The 17,311-nt window shown below is 44.3% G+C and overlaps 1 protein-coding gene across 1 annotated transcript; it reads left to right on the top strand.

Annotated features, from left to right (window-relative positions):
• Window positions 1–437: 437 nt before the first annotated feature.
• On the top strand, window positions 438–10,590 carry LOC116910312 (NACHT, LRR and PYD domains-containing protein 1a-like). Its single transcript, XM_032914176.1, has 4 exons — window positions 438–534; window positions 2,541–2,640; window positions 4,056–4,279; window positions 10,264–10,590. The coding sequence occupies exons 1-4, from the start codon at window positions 438–440 to the stop codon at window positions 10,584–10,586; spliced, it is 744 nt and encodes a 247-aa protein (XP_032770067.1). The 3' UTR covers window positions 10,587–10,590.
• The last annotated feature ends 6,721 nt before the right edge of the window (window positions 10,591–17,311 follow it).

Below are 17,311 nucleotides of genomic sequence, written 5' to 3'. Positions count from 1 at the left end.
CCAAAGCTGAGGTGAGCTGTGGTGACGACTCAAGATAGGAAATGTAGGAAGACCAAGAAGAAGAAAGCCCCAGGCCTGGGTATAAGGAAGCAGAGAGCAGCTCCTTAGACAGAGAGGGATCCATGTGGCGTCCTTCAGCTCTGCTTCACCGATGACCTTAGAGATCCTCAAATGCAGGTTCTCAGGCCCCAATCCATCTCTGCTGACTTAGACTTTCAGGGTAGGGCAGCTTCCTTCAGTGAGATTTTGCTGATTGCAGGCTACCAGGAATCATTTGAACATGGTATTTGAGAGTCACTGGTCTAGAGGTCAGTGAACAGGAAAGGGTGATACTGGGGAGGCCCTGAAGGGAACAGAGGCAACAGCAAGAATAGTGGACCATGCCAAGAAACTCTGTTTTCTACCAAAGGCAATGGAGGCATTTCAGGGCCTCAGTCATGACGTGGCATCTCCTCCTATGTTCTGCGGCCAGCTACTGTGCAGACAATGTGCTGGGCGACCACATCAGTGGGGAAAACCTGTCAGAGGATGCGGGTAGTGGCTGAAGACACTGCTACTCCATCCCTAGCATAGGATGGAGGCTTTGTGTGTGTGTAAGAGAACAGAGAGCAGGGGAGACTTAGAAGGTGTTGTCTAGGAGATTAGCCTTCAGAGTGAGTGATTATTGGTCTGTTTTCTGTGGCTGTCATAAAGTTTGACACTGAGCACCACATATAAAGAACAGAGACTCTTTCTTGCAGCTCTGGATATAAGGAAGGGCAAGGGCATGGACTCTGCATCTAGAGAAGTCCTTTTTGCCCTTCCATTTGATTTCAAAATAGGGAATGTGGAGAGCAAAGTTAACTTTTTGTGGCAATCTGGTGGGCCCACAGGAATCTACCTCTGTGATGATGGTATTGACCCCTTCATGAAGGCAGAGCCTGGTGATCTCATGTGTCTGACCCTTCATCCTATGGGCCTGGCATTGCACTAGGGATGAACTTTCTAAATGTGAACAATGAGGACACATTCATATAAAAAGCAAAGGATGGCATTGAGATTGTCCTGGTTCACACAGATGCCCAGGAGGATGGGGGCCTTCATACAGCTGTGGATCAGAGAAGCCTGGGACAATTAAATTCAGATTTAGATGTATTTTATCGGGGATACCATGTGCCCAACCCTAGCTTTTTCCTGACATCTGAGGGAAAAAATATGTCTATGTGTGGGATGCCACACAAGGCGGTGCCCACTGAAAACACAGATGGAGAAATGCTTGACCTCATCCAAGCAGCAGCAGCAACAATCAGGTACATTGAAGGACTCAGCCCTACAGCATGTGACAGGTTGTAGGCATCTGCAGGAAGAAGTCATCATTTCTTTTTCTTTTTTTGATTTTTTTTTCAGATTTTGTACTCTGCTGACATCATTTCTGCCACTCTATCTAGTCACTCCAACTCCTCCTGTGTTCCAGTCACGAACTCTGAAATTCCTGACCTCTTCTTTAATATTATTGTTGCTAATAATATGTTTGTTTACACTTATGTATATATAAACAAAACATAATGAGTCCATTTACTATTGGTTATATATAAATATATATATAGAGAGAGAGATAGATATAGATATATAGATATATACACTTAGGATTGGATGACCTATGTGGTAATCCTTGCCTTGGGAAGACTGATGTTACCTCAATCGTACCAGCTGTCAAGTCCCTATATAGCTCTTCATTTTAGGGTGGGGAAATATGAAAGTTCCCTCATCCACATTAGCATGTCAACTATTGTTGTCATTGGGAAGAACTTGTTGAACAGTGATATTGGTGAGGTTTTGTGGGTGCAAATTCCCTATCCCATACAGAAAACATTATCTGTAATAAATGTCGTGGAAGTGGTCTTCGTTTCTATCCCTCTGTCTCTGACATAAAACAGCACAACCTCGCCATATACAAGAGCACCACCCCTTGCAAGACCCTCCACACCTAGAACCCAGAGGGAGGATTACTTCCTTCTCTCTAAGCCTCAGAGGATACCACTGCCCCTCTCTCAAGTCTGTTCCTTGTACTAGGGCTCTGTGTCTCATTCTAATCTACTATGGCCTAGGACTCACCTCTCTATCCCTGCTCATCCTTCTTTTGAGTTATGTTCTGTTCTCACCATATCCACTTGAGACATTCTAGAAAAAAAGAAAACACAAAAGCTGGCTTGGAGCAGGTATGGTTGGATGGCTGCTCAAAAAGCACAATGTAAAGAAAATAAAACAAAATCACACACACACACACACACACACACACACACACACACACACACAAACACGGCGCACGTGCAGTGAGTCTATATCCAAGTAGCCAAGGACCAGTGATAAAGCCGTTGATGAACTTTCCTGATAAAGGCTCAGGGCTGGTCAACCTAGAAAAAGGGTTCAGCCATGGCACATTACTAGGGGGAAGGGTAAGGAGGCTGCACAACAGAGTGAGCCACTACCTGGCCTCTCTTCTGGCTGAGGTACCTTTTTACCATTAAAGACCTTTCACCCGCGCTCTCCTGTTTCTCCAGGAGACAAACACATGGAACCTCTGGGGACTGATGATGACTTCTGGGGTCCTTCGGGACCTGTGTCTACTGAGGTGGTTGACAGAGAGAGGAACCTGTACCGGTGAGTGAGCTCTGCCTGGCAGAGGCTGGCTTTCCCCAGTCCACTTTCCATAAGGGATCCCCACAGATAGAAACCCTCCCTAGACTCTACAGTGACTTCTTCCTTTGCCAATGCAGGAAGTTAGACCAGGACTACGGTAAGAATTTGAGGCTGTTATAATAATAAGGGACTTCTTCAAAATTTTTCAAAAATTTATTAAACAGGAGACCACAAGTACATCCCTGTCCAGTTCCTCAGATCCATCAATGACTTCCAATTTGTTTCAACGACATTCATTCTTTGTAAACACTGTCATAATATTGTCAGTCTGTCACAGTAAGTATTATACAGCTGTCACAGTAGTATTAAATCCAAGACACCATATGATTTCACCCACAATAATTTCATTATACATCCCCCATGAATAAGATAGGATTTCATCTTCCAAAACCAGCAGACTCTTACCACATCAACTGTGCTGACCTGAGTCAGTCATTTCAACTAAACAGTCTGTGCTCAACTTTGCTCATTGTCTGAAATGTGGACTTTCTGGTGATTATTTCATTCCTAGTGTGCATAGCATCTCTCCCCTTATTACATTCAGGTTCTCCTGTCCTTAGATTCACCTTACAGCCCTGTACTCTCTGCACTTCTGCTTCGCTAACAACCATTGTGAACCAAGAACCCCTGAAGCTGAGAGCATGACCATGACCATGTGTATGGCAACCCTGCCTTCCAGGAATTATAGTCTCATGAATAATAAACGACTAAATACACAATGATGGTATCTTCAGTAACCTGTAAACCTCCTCCCACAGTCATTGTCTCAGCTAAAGAAACTGTCATTTCTCATTTCTTCACACAGAAACTGGCACTTGTCTACCCAACAGTCACCAAACAGAAAGCATTGAGAAAATAACTGAAGATCTTGGCAAAGAGTTGATTTGGGGCCAACGATTTACCACAATTATCATCAGATAGACTCTCATTATTGGGAAATATACACTTTAAAAATATAAACACTAAGAACTGAAAACATACATCATTGAGAGACCTTTGTTTAGTGTGCAAATGCCTAGTTTGATACACAGAACTTAGCACACATATGCACACACACATGCACACATACCAACCTATTCCTCACCCTTATCACCATCACAGGAAGAGCTGAGAGCTGCCTACATGTGTTACATGTAGGTCTGCATTAGATCACTCAGTACTCAGAGTTCTCTGAGATGACATTGTCAATAACCTTATGTACAGATGAGGAAACAAAGTTGGGAGGTTAAATCACTAATCAGGGATCCATGTAGGCAGCAGAGGAACAAAACTCAGAGCCAGCTGCCTGAAGCTGGCTGTGTCCCGAACTCTGCACTGGGTCTGCACACATCAGATGAGTAGTGGTGTTAACTGGTGCCTGCCTCTCCCTCTTTCAGAGTGCGATTGCCCATGGCTGGTTCCTACCACTGTCCCAGCACAGGACTCCACTTCGTGGTGACAAGGGCAGTGACAATCGAGATTGAATTCTGTGCCTGGAGCCAATTCCTGGCTGAGACTCCCTTGCAACACAGTCACATGGTGGCTGGACCTCTGTTTGACATCAAGGCTGAGCACGGAGCTGTGACTGCAGTGTGCCTCCCTCATTTTGTGTCCCTCCAAGGTAACCAAGGGAAGCATAAGGAGGAGGGTGGTAATAATGGATGGACTTATCAGGCCATATAGGAACTGCAGGATGGTGCATGATATATAAGTGTTTCGAAGGTTCCTTAATGAGGCACAACAGTTTACAGAGGTGGACAGTGAAGTGTTTTGTCATCCCTTCTTGTCGCATGTATCTTCTTTGAGGCACATGTCTCCCAGCTTTAGGATGTTATTTCTGTTTTACTAGGAGGTGTCCCTAATTAGAAAGTGATGTCCTCAGTAGCAATATTGACTGGTGATTATCAAGAACTCTTTACAAACTACGTTCCTCAAGGTGTGCTATCTCTGCTCAGATGGAAGGGTATCCTGGAAGCTCAGGAACCATACAACTCTGAGGGGAGAAGGTGTCCCGATGGAAGTTCATCCTGAGACATGGGTGCTCAGGAAGCACACAGCTCTGAGAGGAAGCATCCTCAGCAGAGGCATCGCAGCTCCCAGGAAAGGGGATTCCCAGCTGAGCTCAGGAGCTCAGGAGCTCAGGAGCCTCAACCCTGCTCCTTCTCTTCACTGCTTCTCTTCATTGCTTCTCTTCTTGGCATCTTCAACCAGAGGGTCACAGCAGTTAGAAAATCCCATGAAAGATCATTGGAGGGTCCAAGGTCTGCAGGGACAAATCCAGGGATAGCTGCCTGCTGCTCCCAGGAGGGGACAGCAAGGAATGGACTATGGACAGGGCTTATATGGGATTACTGAGGGAGTGGAGCTTTTAGGACAGAGATTTCCAGATTGGAGAACGATAGGATTTCAAGTCCTGAGCTTGTGAGTTTTCCTATTCAGGGATTGGTTAAGTATGTGGGAAGGAAGCTCAGGATTTGTGAGTTCTTTTTCACCCCCTTTTCCTTGCATCAGGCTCGTGGTTAGGGTGGGAAGTCTTTCCCGATTGCAGCTGACTTTTGCCAGGCCCCATCCCTGAGGGGCTTCTGGGAAGGCGGGAGAAGATGCTGCCGCTGTGCACAGTACCTATGGGACAGCTCCTGTAGTGGAATTCCACCAAGGCTCTGAGTTACGGCAGGAGAGGAGGAGAGGAGGTGTAGCTGAAGCGGACAGCTCCTCAGGGCAACATGAAATCTAAAGTATTGTAGTGTCATCATTTCAAAAGGAGCTGCCATTTTGGACAGCTCCTGTGGGATATTTTACTGCAGCAGCCATAGACTGAGGCAGGAAGGAGTGGCCTGCCACTACTTTGAAGAGATTTTTTTTTTCTTTCAAAATGAATCTAGAAACTACAAGGAACATTTGCTACCCAGGGTCAACCAACATTGTAAGCCATTACACTTCTACAGGCAGGGAGAAAATGATGTCATCACATTCCATTTGAAGACTAGAGTCACAAAAGAGAATAGAGAAGGCTCATAACGTGTTTCAACCACAGTGATCTCCAAAGATTCCTTCAGAAAGGGGTTGGGGATTTAGCTCAGTGGTAGAGCGCTTGCCTAGCATGTGCAAGGCCCTGGGTTCGGTCCCCAGCTCCGAAAAAAAGAAAGAAAAAAAAAGATTCCTTCAGAAAAAGGTCTAATAAACATAAGGTTCCTGGGGTCCTCACAGTGGGTGAGCTGGCTCTGCTCCTGACTAGCCACAACACTGGGCCCTGGTCAAGTGGAGCGTATGTGCCAGCCCTCAGTACACAGTGAGGGAGAGCTAGCCCCACTACCCCTCTGCAATCAGATAGCATGGGACAGCAGAAGAAGAGATTCCCTCTGCCCTCTTGCTCCTCACAACCTGAGGCAATCCAGAAATCTGACCCCAGGGTCATGAGAGTGGACCCATTGGTAGCATTCATATCAAGTTGACAAGTGACATTAATCTACACAGTTCTAACCATAGCCGTAGTTGTCAACTTCATACCCAAGCACATCACTTTAAATCATGACTATCTAATTTCTGTCTCTAAAATTTTGGTTTCATTTCATCATGAAAAATACAATCTTGTTTCAAAGGTCCCATTAGACCTTCATAATTCGAACAGTTTAAAAGTCTGCATCAGGGGGTTGGGGATTTAGCTCAGTGGTAGAGCGCTTGCCTAGCAAGCGCAAGGCCCTGGGTTCGGTCCTCAGCTCCGGAAAAAAAAAGTCTGCATCAGAACAGAGACATATGGCAATATCTTAGCTCCTATGAAAGAAAAAACAAGTTACATACTTCCAACATACAATGGCACAGAATAAACACTGACATTCCAACATGGAATAATCACAACATATCAAGGAATGCTCAGACCACAGGAAGACAAATTTCATCATCACAAATTCTGCAGCTTCATGTCCAGCCATGGAGCTCATGGTATAACTCACTGGACTCCAAAGGCAGAGACAGATCCACCTCTCCAGTTCTAAAATGAAGCATGAGTAGCCTCTCTGTTAGACTATGTCTCTACTCCTGCCTTAAACTTTAGCAGAAAAAAAATGTGGTTCTGGCTTCTCCAACATCCTAAGATTTACAATCCCAAAAGTTATTGTCTGTGTGTGGGATATGTTCTTCTAGTTGGGCTGCCTTGTCTGGCCTCAGTGGGAGAGGAAGAACCTAGCCTCACAGAGACTTGAAGGGCCAAGGTGGGGGAAAACCCAGGGAGATCCCACTCACTCAGAGGAGAAGAAGATGGTTGAAGTATGTGGGAAGGGGTGACTGGGAGGGGGACAGTGAGTGGGATGTAAAGTGAATAAGTAAAATTAAGAATAATAAATAGATAAATAAAAATACAAGTTTCCCAGTGAGTGCTCTCATAAAGAAAGCCATTACTACATACACTCTGTGGTCCTAGCACTCTGGAGGCTGGGGTAGAAGAAATACACCAAACACTGAAGAAGAAAAAAAAAAAAAAGCAGCCGCAACAAGAAGAAAACCAGTTTTGGTGAGGTTTACTTCCTCTCCTGCTTCAAGGAGGGCAGCAAAAGGATCACCATAGACACCAGTAGAATCCAACACACAGCAGAGGAAGAAGGTGTTGGTTGATGGCAATGAAGTTGATGAGTAGCAGGTGGTAGGGATGGAGGGGTGATGACTACCTCAAACCCACACACCCTCCCCACCTGCAGCAGTCAGGAGAACTGGCCCTGGGATCATGAAAGTGGGCAAGCTTGCCCTGCCCTTCACTGGCTTCAACACTCAGGAGAGCCAGCCCTGCACTTTGCCTTGGAATCACAGTAGTGTGAGCCCTAGTCAAGAGGCTTGATGAGCCATTCTTGAGTACAGAACAAGGAGTACTGGCACTGACAGCCATCTGCAGTGAGGTGGCATGGCAGGTAGTGTGCAGATACCCTCTGCCCTCTCAAACCTCATCAGCAGAGAAGGTCCAGAAAGCTGACCCCAGGGTCATGGGCGCAGGCCCATGGGCAGCAATTACCACAAGTTGAAAAGTGATATTCATCTTCACAGTTGTCATTTCACACACATTTCACATTGTCAACTTCACACCTAAGCACATCACATTGAGTCATTATTTTCCACTTCCTGTCTCTAAAGTTTCAGTTTCATCTCATCATGAAAAATGCAGTCTGGTTTCAAAGGCCCCATTAGATCTTAATGCTCCAACAGTTTAAAAGCTCACCTCTAAACTGAGACTCAAGGCAATGACTTAACTATCAGCTCCTATGAAATAAAAAAAAAAACAGTTACATGCTTCCAGCATACAATGGCTGGGATAAACACGGGCATTCAAAATGGAAGAATCAAAGCATATGGCTTAAGGAATGCTCAGACCACAGCAAGACAAACTCCATCATAAACAGAAAATTCTGAGGTTTGTGTCCACCTATGGAGTTCATGATGTCATTTACTGCTCCAACACTTATGTACCTCCACCCCTCAAGTTCTACACAGGAAGCACACATAGCCTCTCTCTTAGGTCACCTCTCTACTCTTCCTACAACTCTCTTCAACAGTAGAAATTGCAATTCTGGCTTTTCTACATCCTAGGATTTCCATTGCCTCTTAGGCTTCACTTTTAGATTGACCTTTCAGGACCTCTTGGAAGTATATTTGACTCAGACACACTGCCTGGCCTCAACTGCTATCTGAAACTGTGCATCCTGACTCAATGAACCCCCTTCAGTATAGCATTTCTCAAGCAACAAAAATCTATAGGAATGATACTACCAAGTTCTACTGACAGCTTTGAGATGTGGGCACACTGATAGCTGTATGATGTGCTGACCATGGGGAGACACTTACTTGAGTATTTTTGAAACAGAGAAAACTATTAGACTTTCTGCCTTTAAGTGAATTTGGTTCTTCACAAGATGAAGCCTATAAAGTGAGATTTTGTCCTCAAGATATCTTTCCTATTGCCACAGTACAATACATCTTTCCCTTCTGTGGTGGCGATCTCTTTAACAACTACAGATGATTTTGAAGAATCATTCAGAATGTTTTTGTCAGAAACATTAATGCCAAATTAATCCCTTAAAATTAAATTTGTCTCCACTCACATTCAGGGCATTAACACAATAAATCTATATTCTTGACCAAACTGTAGCATGAATAGATTCTTTCCATTTAAATTTCCCAATAAAAAACTTTCTACTTTCTGGAACCTCTAAACCTGGCCTCCGCTGCCTCTCCCAGCATTCTTGTCTTTCCTGCATTCACCAGAATGTCATCATAAGCTCTACTCTCAGGATAGTAGAGTATTTCCAGTCCTAATTCTATATTCTATCCACAAAACCGTTTCAAAGGCCTAAGAACCACTGGATCTGGCTTTTCTATAGCAACAACCCAATGCTTGGTGTCAACTCTCTGTCCAGGTTACTTTACTCTTGACCCCCGCCCCCACCAAAAATAAATACCTGACCAAAGAAACTCAGGAGAGAATAGATTTATTTTGCCTCACAGTTCAAAGGTAGAGTCAGTTCATCACAACATGGAAGTCTGGCCACATGGAGGTGAGGCACCTGGGAAACTTGCACCAGCAAATGGGGAGCCTAAACTAGTGAATGCTTGTGCTCATGTGGCCTTCTCCATTTAACACAGTCCTGGATCCTAGTCCATGGAACAGTGTTACCCACCTAGAGAAGATCTTCCCAACTCCATGGAGATAATCTCCTTCTATTATACCCCCAGACCTAGACCCAAGGTGATACTAGATTTCATTAGCTCACACTTAAGATTAACCATTCTGGGGATCCAAATAGCTTTGTCTTCTTTGCACAAAGGACCCTGGGTCTCATTGATAACAGCCAAACTCTGTCCTGCAACAAACACTCTAGAGGACACTGAAAAATCCCAAAACAATGAGGGTGGTGATGGCAGCACCTTGGTAAACCTAAGGGTTGTCAAGTTTCTGGCAGTTGCTTGAGACTGTGTTCTTTATAGAATCCGCAGAGGAGTCCACTGTGAACCTGCACACCACTGTGAATATTCATGCAGCAGCTATCCAGGGACAAAATCAAAGCTGTCTCTCAATGTGAGGCAGTCACATTTACCCTCCCTGGCATCATAAATTTGTAGTGAGAAAACAGTTGATAAGTCTGTGGTGTTGTCACTGGAAGTTAATTAGTAATCTTAAATTTGAGTCGGTTTTTCTCATAAACAAAAATAAATACAAACATAACAGAAACCATAATCAGGGCAAGTTATAGAAGAAAAGTTTTATCAGGGCTTACAGTTTCAGAGGATGATCCAAAAGACCTTCATGGGAAGGAGGAGCATGGCAGCAAAAAGCAGGCAGGCATGGCACTGGACATTACAGCAACAGCTGAGAGCTTGCATTCTGATGGGGGAGAAAGAAAACTGATAATGATATGAGCTTTACAAACCTCAAAAGCCCACCAGTGACACAGCTCCTTCAACAAGGGAATACTTCCAATCCTTCCCAAGCAGTTCAACAAACAGACCAGCCCATTCTCCTTCAAACCACCACAATCATTCTAAATCACAGGATACTAGCTTCCCAGCACAGCGTGGATCAATGGAAATGCTAAACCTACATTTCTTGAATCTCTTCTTTCACAGAGGGAAAGGTGGACAGCTCCTTGTTCCATGTTGCCCACTTCCAAGACCATGGGATGGTCCTAGAAACGCCAGCAAGGGTGGAACCACATTTCGCAGTACTGGAAAACCCAAGCTTCTCCCCTATGGGAGTTCTACTGAGATTGATTCCTGCTGTTGGACACTTCATCCCCATCACTTCCATCACATTGATCTACTATCGCCTGTATCTCGAGGACATCACCTTTCACCTTTACCTGGTCCCCAATGACTGCACTATTCGGAAGGTGACACTGAGGACCACAAATATGGGGCCATGGTGGGCAAACAGAAAATTTGAGTTATAGCTAGTGAGCCCCTTGGAGAGATTCTGAGCTGAGAGTTGGGATACAATTCTGCATTCTTCTTGACCCCCTACCCAAACACCATAGTTTCACTCAACTGTCTTTGATGCCAATTTACTAATCCTTTTACTAATCCCCCAACAGCCTCTATAGCATCCTACCCTGAAGTGGATGAAATGCTCTATGCACAACCTGTAGCAACTCCTTCTTCTGAAGCAGGTACACTGCTCCCAAAATGAGCATGAACAGGGCCAATAATCCAAGTCTCAGTGTGTCAGAACACATGGTAGAAGGGAGCTCATGGTGTAATCCCCTATCCCACAAAAATGTACAGATCAAGCACCTCACTTTATTCAGTTAGACGTTGTGACCCAGAAATCTAAAGAAATCACTGTGTGTGTAATGTTCCCTAGGCCATTGATGAGGAAAGAAATGAAGTTTCAGTTTTATGCATAAACAAGCCACCCCAGTAGATGCTCTTTATGTTGGTTCCCCTTATATCGTGTCCAGCTCCAAAGAGGTGGAAATTCTCGAAAAGGTGAGCATCCAGGTGTTTTCTGATGCCAGTCTTGGGAAACCTGTGCTGACTGGTTACAAGGGTTTGTGGGCGCTGAAATTGGGGAGAAAACAATTAAGATTTGGGATGAACAGGGTACATCAAAGTTAGGTGAAAATTCATTTAAAAACCAGAAAAGAATACTGATTCAGCCTGGAGACTTGAGAAATCCGATTCAATATACCACAGAAGGCTCCAGGTAACATAGAAGAAGCCCAGGCCGAGGATTTGTGAGCTGGGCTTTCAGGATGAATCTCACTCATCTGTGGCTGTTATAGTTTTTGAATCTCAAATGCCTCCTACAGGTGTAAATGTTTGAACAGTAAATGTTGGTCTCCAAACAGTGGTAGTATATTGAGAGTTTGTGGAATCAAACCTGTGAGGCCTGGCTGTCAGAAGCAAGCCATAGGTAGCAAGCCTTGAGGCCTATAGCCATGCCCTGCTCCCACCTCAGTCTGCTCATTCCTGATCCTCTGGGATAAAGCAAGCTGTGCCACAAGTTGTTCTGCTAAGAATGGAGCCCCATCTTTGATGTGTTCACCACCATGAAGTTAAACAATAACATAAACCTTTCCTTAAGGTGCTTCCTGTAAGGTTTTGTCGAATAATAAGAAAAGAAACAGTATGCTAGGTCCTCAGCCTTCCAAGTAAAGATGCAGGCTCAAAGGCTGTGGGTCACCTCAGTGCAAAAGATAGTGTAAAATATGGTATGCAAAATTAAGAGATTATGAGGTTGTTGAAAGCCTTAATTTACATAAGTAGAGCTCTCTCTCTCTCTCTCTCTCTCTCTCTCTCTCTCTCTCTCTCTCTCTCTTTCCCTCCCTCCCTCCAGGAACTGGAGCTGTGCTACCGAAGCCCTCGAGAATCCCAGCTCTTCTCTGAGATATATATTTGGAAACATTGGTTCAGGGATTAATCTGCAACTTAACAGACAAAAGTATATGAATCTCATATGGAGGCCTTGCTGAAACCAGGTAAAATTAGTTTAAGACCAGAGACCCTAAGAGTTGAAGAAATACAATGATTAAGAAGAGGGTATTGTCATTATTTCTTTTGCTGCCACAAAATCAGATCAGATGTGGTTTTCTAGACCAATAAAGGTGGTAGGACCACAGTTTTAAACTATGAAACTGTATTAGTCAGCCCTTCACAATTGTGGCAAAATATGAAAAAAAGACTTTTAAACAAGAAAGGATTCCTTTGACTCAAGGTCTTAGAAGCAGGTTTCTGTCCATGGTCAGCTGCCTCAATCTGTTTGACCCTGATATGAAACAGAATATCATGGGTGGGAGTTTCCATGTGAGAGAGAAGGCTGATCTTTGCTCTCTCAAAGAAGAGAGAGGGAAGGGAAATAAAGGGAGAGAGTGAGGCGGGGGAAAAAGGAGGAAGTGGAAGTGAGAGGAGGAGAAGGGAAAAGTTCATACCACATTCTCCCAGGACATGCCCAGTGACTGGCGTCCTCCAGCTGTATAGTCTTATGTGATTCCCTTTCCATTCTCAGTACTCCTCCATGATGAGAGCAGTGGAGTATGGCTCCATTCAGCCCTCAGGACCAGTCACATGTGAATACTGCAGGACTCGTCATTCAACACATGATCATTGTTCAGGGACACATCATATGCAAGCACCACATGCTCCAAGCCATGTTTCCTCAGTTACTTAATTACAGGGATGAGTATTCACCCACACCTTTTTCTCAGCATCCTGTACAGCCATAAGTATCTGCCATCACCTCCATTCTCAAGAGATGAGATGGAACCATAAGTAATGTTAACCTGGATTTTCCTAATAGCAAAATGTTTCCTAGCCATATGTGTTTCCTCCTTTGAGAATTCTCTGGTTACTTCTCTGGCCCATCTTATAACTGGGTTATTTCCTTGAAATTCAGGGCTTATATTTCCATGTACATTCAGTATACTACTAATCTACTGCTAGATAATACATTTGAAAACAATTTGCCTCCTCCTTTGCATGAATTTTTTACTCACTTATGTTTCCTATACTATACAGACTTTCTTAGTGTCATGAGAGTCAATCTACCTACTGCTTTTGCTTCCTGTGCTACCAGAGTCTCACTCACACCATCCTAACTTACACTGCCATGTGCAAATGCCCTCCCTACGGTTTCCTCTACCAGTTTTGGGACTGGACCTTACATTTAGGTCTTTGATCATTTCGTGTTGAAATGTTGATGGTGAAATATAGGCATCTAATTTAATTATTCCATGTGTTGCCATCTCGGTTTTCCAATACTATTTGTTGAACAGGCTGTCTTTTCCCAGAGTAGATTTTTGGTTTCTTCATCAAAGGCTGGGGAGCTATGGTTGTGTGGTTTTTGCCTGACCCTCTATTCTAATCCATAGACCTGGGTGTCTGTTTGTACCCATGCTGTGCTGTTTTAATTACTATGGCTTTAGCATTAGTTTGAACTCACACGAGTTAATGCTTCCCATTATACTGCTGTTGTTCAAGAGTACCTTGCATCCATAGCTCTTGTGTGCTTCAGAAATTTTTCCTACTATCTGGTAAGCATGTCCCTGGAATCTTAACTGGGACTGCATTGAGTCTGTAGAATGCTTTTTAGTAGGGTGGCTGTTTTTACACTTTTGATTCTTCCAAACATTGGTAGCGTTGAAGGTGTCTTTTCCATCTTTGTAAAGCCTTCCTCCATTTAGTCATGAATGTATCTTAAAGTTTCTGTTGTAGAGGTCTTGCATTCCTGTGGTTAGGTTTTTCTGTCCAGCATTTTGATTGGTTGATTTTGCATATTTATTTTATTTACTTATCTATTTATTTGCTATTTTAACTCATCCATATTTTCAAGATGACAGAGACAAGTAAATATACTGTAAATGTCTTGAGTGCAGTAACAGTACAGTCTTGTACAACACCCAAAGCCAGGCTCCCTAATCAAAGCAGGACTTCCAATACGGTACAGACCACGTTGTTTGGGCTGACTTCACTAAACTGTTTGAGAACTTATTGAATGCAGGCAACTCATATGCCCATAAGGTTTATTCATAAGCTGCAGCTATTAATCTCCGTCACTTGTGACTGAAATTCTTTCGCTCTTTCCGTGTGCTCAGTCTTTTACCTTATTCCTGCCATCAAATCCAGGACACAAGTTTATCATATGCGCATGTACAAAAGTCAAACAAGGACAAAAAAAGTAGGATTTTTGTTTACTTTGTTTTGTTGTTTATTTTAGCTAAAATTAAATGTCAAAGCCATCTAGCAAAGGACTTGGTTAGTTATTCGAAAGAATTCAGTCGAGGATAAAATTGGAGTCTGAGATCATGTGGGAGAAGTGTCATTGCTCATTCCCACATCTACTATATGTGATGATAGGGTAGGCCTAAGATGCATGTTTCCAGGTCTATATTCTCTATGATGATAAGCTAAGATGCTCTGGATAACTGAGGAACTGTTTGCCTCCCACAGTATATCAGAATGTCTGTAGTTCAGTCTCAGAATCCCAGGCATTGGTAGGAGTTTCTGAATACACTGAGGTTGGTGGGCACCATTACAGATGCTTCATCTCCCTTTTCTTCCAGGGGACCTCAGACCTGCACTGCCCAGGATGGCTTCAGCCCCAAAGGTTAATAAAATTGTAAGACTCTAGAAGCCAATCATATTTGGCGGTGCTTCACCTCACCCTTGAAAAACAGAGAGAGAAAGGAGGGGGCTCCGTTTGCAAATTTCTCAGGATGTAGAAGTCCATACCAAGAAGGAGTTCTCCTCATGACCCTTGCTGCTTACCACAAGTGACAACAAGTTCACCCATTCCCAAACCAATGCCCAACCATAAAGCCCCTTCCCCCTAGTCAGATAAAATTTCAAACTAATAACTAGCCCCAAGAAAGGTGAAGAAAAAACTCCCAATGGCCTTCCAGAGGAAGAAGGGAAACAAGGGATACAGAAGAAAAGAGTAGTTACAGGAAAAGAGCCAGAGGTGGGCAGCCAATCAGAGACCCCAAAGGAGCATTTCTTTGCCCAGAGCCAGTCTCATCTTTACCCTTAGATGCTCCTGCCCTGCTACACTTCGTGGACCAGCAAGAAGGAGCAGCTGGTGGCCAGATGACATCAGTGGACCCTCTCTTGGACAAGCTGCATGGTCTGGTGCTGAGTGAAGAAGATTATGAGACAGTGAGGGCTGAGGCCACAAACCAAGACAAGATGAGGAAGCTCTTCAGGGGCAGCCGGTCCTGGAGCTGGGCTTGCAAAGACCATTTCTACCAAGCTCTGAAGGAGACCCATCCTCACCTGATCATGGACCTCCTTGAGAAGTCGGGAGGGGTCTCTGTTAGACTCTGACATCCTGGTGACTGAAGGATGAACATTCTCCTTAGAGTCCTGGCTCTGCCTGGCCTTCCTTAGTTTCTCCATGTGTAACCCATGGCCATCTGAGTTCCCTTTCTTGTGGCAGTGCTTCCATGACATTTCTTGGTGATCCGCATGATCCCTTTTGGCCTTCCCTAGCCATATATTCATGTGGAGTGAGCATCTCAGAAAACATCCAGTGGAGGCAGCAAGTCTATTCAGGCCTTGACCCCCGTTCTCAAAGTAGATCAGAGCAGCCAGCCTAGGGACAACCTGATGCATCATAAATGCAAGCAGGACTGGGGATCATGGGAATGGAAACAAAAAGATGATAGTTTTCCCTGGAAAGTGAGTGTCTCACAGGAAGGGAAGGGGACATTTTTTTAAAAAAAAATTTAGTAGATAATATTTCTTTACTTACATTTCAAAAGTTATTCCCCTTCCCGGTTTCCTGTCCATAAGTCCCCGTCCCCTCCCCCTTCCCTCCCCCCTCCCCCATACAGGTATTCCCCCTATCCATCCCCCTTACTCCCCCCCCATAGTCCCCTGCCCTGGGGGTCCAACCTTGGCAGGACCAAAGGCTTCCCCTTCCACTGGTGCCCCAACAAGGCTATTCTCTGCTACATATGCAGTTGGAACCCTGCATATGGGTCAGTCCATGTATAGTCTTTTGGTAGTGGTTTAGTCCCTGGAAGCTCTGGTTGGTTGGCATTGTTGTTCTTAGGGGGTTGCAAGTCGCTTCAGCTCTTTCAATTCTTCCTCTAATTCCCCCCAAGGAGATCCTATTCTCAGTTTGGTGGTTTGCTGCTAGCAGTGACCTCTGTATTGGACATGCTCTAGATGTGTCTCTCAGGAGAAATCTATATCCGGTCCCTTTCAGCATGCATTTTTGAGCTTCATCAATCTTACCTAGTTTTGGCGGCTGTATATATATGGGAGAAGGGGACTTTTTAAACTCATGTTATGTGCTCGGAAACAGAGATGCAGAGAAGTCACATGACACAGCATGGGACTCACTGCCAGGAACACCTCAGAGTCAGTGCGCATTGTGAATTAATCTCGGGCAGTTACACATGCACAAGCCTTCTATTCTTGTGATGAACTTGCAAACCCCACATTTGCATTACATCGTCCCATAAAGAGGGAGGTGAGAGTCACAACTTAGGAAACTGATGTGCTGTGGTGAGAATGGATGACTGAACAGAAGGCTCAGTGGTTAGGGCTGCTCTTGATAATGATCAGAGTCCTCCTCCCAGCACCCACTTCCAAGACAGCTGACAACTGTTGGATAACACCAACTTCATGGGATCAACAGACTCCTTCCTCCTTGGTCTTATACACCCATTCATGCCCAAAATGCGTTTTATTTTTGTAAAAGAATGAATAACAAAATGGAACTCTTCTCCATTGTTCACCAATCTAAGAATGCCTCATCAAAACCCACAGTGGGACTTGAGGCTTGTAAGTCTGTGTACTTGTCCCCAGGACAACCCTTGCCATCTGTACCCCCAGGCCACAAGCTTCCCTTCTGGATGAAGCTTCCATTCCTCCCTGACAGACCCATGCAGAGCAGTTAGCCAGCTTCTCATTGTAAGTCCATCTCCTCTTGACTCTGCAGGTGTACTCGCTCTGCTGTGTGGATCTCTACCCCTGCTTCTCTTTCTCTTTTGAAACAGTATTTTTCCTCATTCTAACTCCTGCCCTTCACTGGGTTACAGGCATGTAGTTTTTGTCAGACTTAATATCTAAAATTATCTAGGATATTTAGTGGACAAGAGATAATTTCATTTTGACCACCTTCTGCTGTATTGACTTCACCCAATGTTTAAAAATAACCTAAGGCTAGGCAAAT

This window comes from Rattus rattus, chromosome 9 (genome assembly GCF_011064425.1).
Source record: "Rattus rattus isolate New Zealand chromosome 9, Rrattus_CSIRO_v1, whole genome shotgun sequence".
Taxonomy (NCBI): Eukaryota; Metazoa; Chordata; class Mammalia; order Rodentia; family Muridae; genus Rattus; species Rattus rattus.
Note: the sequence above shows the minus strand (reverse complement) of the source record. Positions and strands in the feature narration are given on the sequence as shown.

Coding starts and splice junctions, on each gene's coding strand:
- LOC116910312 (XM_032914176.1), top strand. CDS start 438: ATGACGTGGCATCTCCTCCTATGTTCTGCGGCCAGCTACTGTGCAGAC. Junction 535..2,540: donor AAACCTGTCAGAGGATGCGG/GTAGTGGCTGAA, acceptor CTGTTTCTCCAG/GAGACAAACACATGGAACCT. Junction 2,641..4,055: donor AGAGAGAGGAACCTGTACCG/GTGAGTGAGCTC, acceptor TCCCTCTTTCAG/AGTGCGATTGCCCATGGCTG.